The sequence below is a fragment of the Limulus polyphemus genome, unplaced genomic scaffold (assembly GCF_000517525.1).
Source record: "Limulus polyphemus unplaced genomic scaffold, Limulus_polyphemus-2.1.2 Scaffold76, whole genome shotgun sequence".
Lineage (NCBI taxonomy): Eukaryota > Metazoa > Arthropoda > Merostomata > Xiphosura > Limulidae > Limulus > Limulus polyphemus.
Window position 1 is genome coordinate 1,050,888 of NW_013665686.1, and position 3,973 is coordinate 1,054,860.

Sequence of the window (3,973 nt, forward strand, 5' to 3'; positions counted from 1 at the left end):
GAATTGGATGGGATGATAATCAAAGGACATAGTGATGGATTTACATTAAAGTTTAGCATGAAACGTATTTTCCTAAATGAAGTCTGTTAGGTCATAGAATAAGTCTAATGTGTTTAGTGTTGCTAATATTGAACGAACCAAAATATTCATTCTACGGAGGGGTAATCGCACTGTATGAAAACGAGGTAACAGGTCGCGTGGTGCCATTGGAACTACTTCCTCTATGGTCAATTTGTGAACATAATTACTCAATATTGGCCGAAATCGCGATTTGCACTGTAACAATCTTCGGTCAAAATGCCTGCTTATACCATGCATTTTGACAAACGTTCCATAGACCTTGTACCGTAAGCGGCCATCAGGTTCGAAGCCACCTTTATAAAAACTAATAGCACAAAAGTCCTTTGTGGATTCAGATGGAGGATTAGACAGGTGGGTGGTTGAATGGGATTGTCATGATTTCAACTTCTTTAGTTATCTCTCTCGTGAAAACAACAACTGATTTCAAGGTGTGGCTGTGGCTTGTGAGTCTTAATTTATTTTCAGTCATTGTTTATTAACTTGTTAATAGTACCAGGAAATATGTCAGCTTCTTCAAAATATGTTCTGATTCTTAAACATAGTCTTAATTTTACGGAAGAGGGCGTTGCTCCGTAGTAGCTTGACGTGTGAAATGTAGCTCACTATTATCCTAAATGTTTCTCTTTGTGGATTTCCCGGTTACATGGAAACATCGAAGGCTCACTTCTTCACAATTTTTTTTTTGCTCCAGATTAATGAACTATTACGCTATAAGAATACCCTTTTACTGAAAGGGCTCCCTGTAAACTGTCATAGAGGTTTAAGGACACCGAGGTGGTATTGCACTGTCGAATGGTCTGGAATTCACCTTAAATCAATTATATGGGTACGAAACATGTCATCCATGGCGCACGGCCCTCATTAGTCGCATGCAAAGCGTTCTTAGAATGTACGATAAACTCTCTCTATTCATAACAGCAATGTCTTATAATATCATAAGAAAATAATTATGGTGATAACGTAGCTGGTTAGGCTATGAAATTTATAAGTGTATGTTTACCAAATCACACAAGAAAATTTTCTGCTTTTAATAACTGTTACCTCCGTGGATGTTGGTTGGGTGATGAATATAGGTGTTCTTTAGCCAGTTCCTGCAGTAATTACAGACAGCAAAGGCTTGGCTATTTAACACACGAAGTCGTATAAGCATACTTTGTCTGTAAAATGGATGAAGATCAGGTTTGTAGGTGTAAGTTACGGCCTTAAATTGTGTACAGTAAATCTCATTTAGATCATTGGTTTAAAATCATTGGGAATGCACTATTTGAAAACATTATTTTCTATTAGGAAAGGCTGAAGAAAAAAGTTGACATATTTGACATGACATTATTTGGAGCCTAATGATGTGAACGCCCACATCAAGTTTGATTTACGAATAAATGAACAAATTATTTGCTTGTCATCTTAACAATGTTGATTGCATAATATTTAAATCTACGGAAGCTTATTGTTGATTTTTCCATTTGCTGTTATGTAACCTCATCAACTTCTGCTTTCGCTGAATGTTTTACTTTGATTATTCTAATTTCAGGAGCTGTGGCGTAAATAGACATTTCCCCATTTTTTGTTCTTAGAACCACATGGTTCAGCTTTTTCCCCAACAACTATTAACGCCAGTGACTGCCTTTTCGCAGACTGAAAAATAAGCTACAAATGCTCTCTGCAATCAGACAGAAAATGAAGAAGAGGGGTATAAAAGGTGAGTCAGACGGTTGACGGATACGTAATTCTTCCCATAATTTACGTATATAGAGTGCTAACAACATGTAGATCGTAACGGATATTCTATTCCAGGATCTTATGACGATAGATAATAACGCTTAGTTTTCTTTTTCTGTCGCTTCTACGAGATAGCTTCGTTTTTGTGTAAAAAAATCAGTATTGTGCAGCACGTATTATCACGAATTCAGAACAACCGTGAAACTATTGGACGTTTCTCTATGACACCTCTGTAAATTATTCTAGACAAGACGTTTCTTAAAAATTGGCAGACAAACGTGACACCGTATTTACTGAAAATCTGAGTTGAAGAATATTGATATCTTCAACATACATAGCAACTCATTTCACTAATAGCTGTTTCTATTCTGGAAACAGACATATTCAGGCTAAAGCGGCACGTGTTATCACGTGCACTGTGAATAAAAATATATACTGAACGTATATCCCGAACGTACAGACTGATACAACTACAGTAAGATGTTAGCTAATAGCAGAAATCCACTTTTCCATGATACACGGAGTTAGAGAAAATTGGAATGATACACGGAGCTGCAGAAAATTGGAATGATCACGAAGAACGAAAGTCAGTGAGTGGGAATAGTGAACAAAAAGCTTATGAGTAATATCATGTTTTGAAGGGGGTCAAACTTATAGAAATAAATTTATAAAAGAACAATAAGCTCAGACTGTCATACTTATTTAGACATTATTGAATAGAGTTGTTTAAACATTTGTTTAACAACAAGTAAAAGCTTTATACATTGTTTTCCTGCAATTCAAATAAATTGTTACGAGTTAAGAGAGTTTGGTTTTTGCCTTTTAGATAACTTTTTTTTTTTACTTCTTTACTCTTCATCTTCAGAGATGGCTGTGGGAGAAGTCTCACCGATACCGTTGAAACCAATACTGGCTAGAACGCGGTCTGCTAAGAGACGTCCACAGCGGACAGTACGAGCCCAAACACCGCAAAAGGCTGCTCCTGTATCGGGCTGCCTGTGGAGTTTAGGGGACTCTCGACAGAACGTGTGGAGCCGGGCGGCTCGATTAACTGACGATTCTGATGTTGAAGAAATTGAGGAACTGGACACTTGTTTAATGGTGAGATTTTGTTTGTTTATTGGATTTCGCATAAAGTTACACGAGGGCTGCGTGCGCTAGTCGTCCCTAATTTTGAAGTGCTAGACTAGAGGGAAGGCAACTAGTCAACACCACCCACCGCCAACTCTTTGGATACTTTTATCAGACCGAATAATGGTACCTGACCATCACTCCTACTAACACACCCACGACCTTAAAGTGCGGAGCGCGATTTATTATTATTTTTTGGCGGTAACGGGACACAAACCATGCAACCACAGTTCCATATCATGTGGCGCTAACCAGTAGTGAAATGGATTTCAGATTATATGAATACTTTTTGCAGTTTTGGTAAAAAAAGGATTGAAAACATTTTTATGCGGCTTCCCTTTTCATTTACACGAGTATTTATTATGATAGCTCTGTTTGTGACTTTTTGTGTGAATAATTTAAATTTGGAAGCATATTTTAGGGAAGAATATCTAATTCCAGACAGTCGGACAGTAATACCCTCTTTGTAGCTTTTCTAAAGCTACAGCGTGCAAAAACAAAATAATATTTCAAATAGCCCATTTCTTGTAAGCAATCTCTCAGTAGTCTATTGATGCTGCATCAAAACAGTAGTAATGCAGTAGAGCTTTGTGGTTTTTATAGATTTGTTGAGACTTATTATATTGATATAGATCTGTCAGAAGATTTCCGTATTTCGAATTCTCTACGCAAAAGAGCTTATTTGAGTTTTCTCTATTACCGAAACAATAACTTTTGAGTTCAACTTGTGCCATACTGATGGATGTTGATTATTATACTTAGTCTTGGAGTCTACGTTGGCTAACTCGACTAAAAGATAGTCTTTTAAAAACAGTAGTTTTCGAGCTGGTCGTTAAACTTTTGTTATCGTTTTTTCATCTTCAAACACACGGAACGCGTTTTTGTAAACCTTTCAGTATGGTAATTACAGACTTGTTCACTTGACACGCGATATTATTGCAGCATGTTCTAACAATGAAATATTATTCTGTAAGTGAAGAATTGATACTATCTTTTTAAGTTTGTTTGTAATTAAGCACAAAGCTACACAATGGGCTATCTG

The 3,973-nt window shown here is 36.7% G+C and overlaps 1 protein-coding gene across 1 annotated transcript in view; it reads left to right on the top strand.

Annotated features, from left to right (window-relative positions):
- The first annotated feature begins 1,747 nt into the window (after positions 1-1,747).
- LOC111087767 overlaps positions 1,748-3,973 on the top strand; it is a 9,729-nt gene continuing 7,503 nt past the window's right edge. Inside the window, exons 1-2 of the mRNA XM_022395597.1 lie at positions 1,748-1,780; positions 2,666-2,901. Of these exons, the coding sequence (XP_022251305.1) occupies positions 1,759-1,780; positions 2,666-2,901 (258 nt within the window). The 5' untranslated portion in view covers positions 1,748-1,758. The remainder of the gene's footprint in view (positions 1,781-2,665; positions 2,902-3,973) is intronic.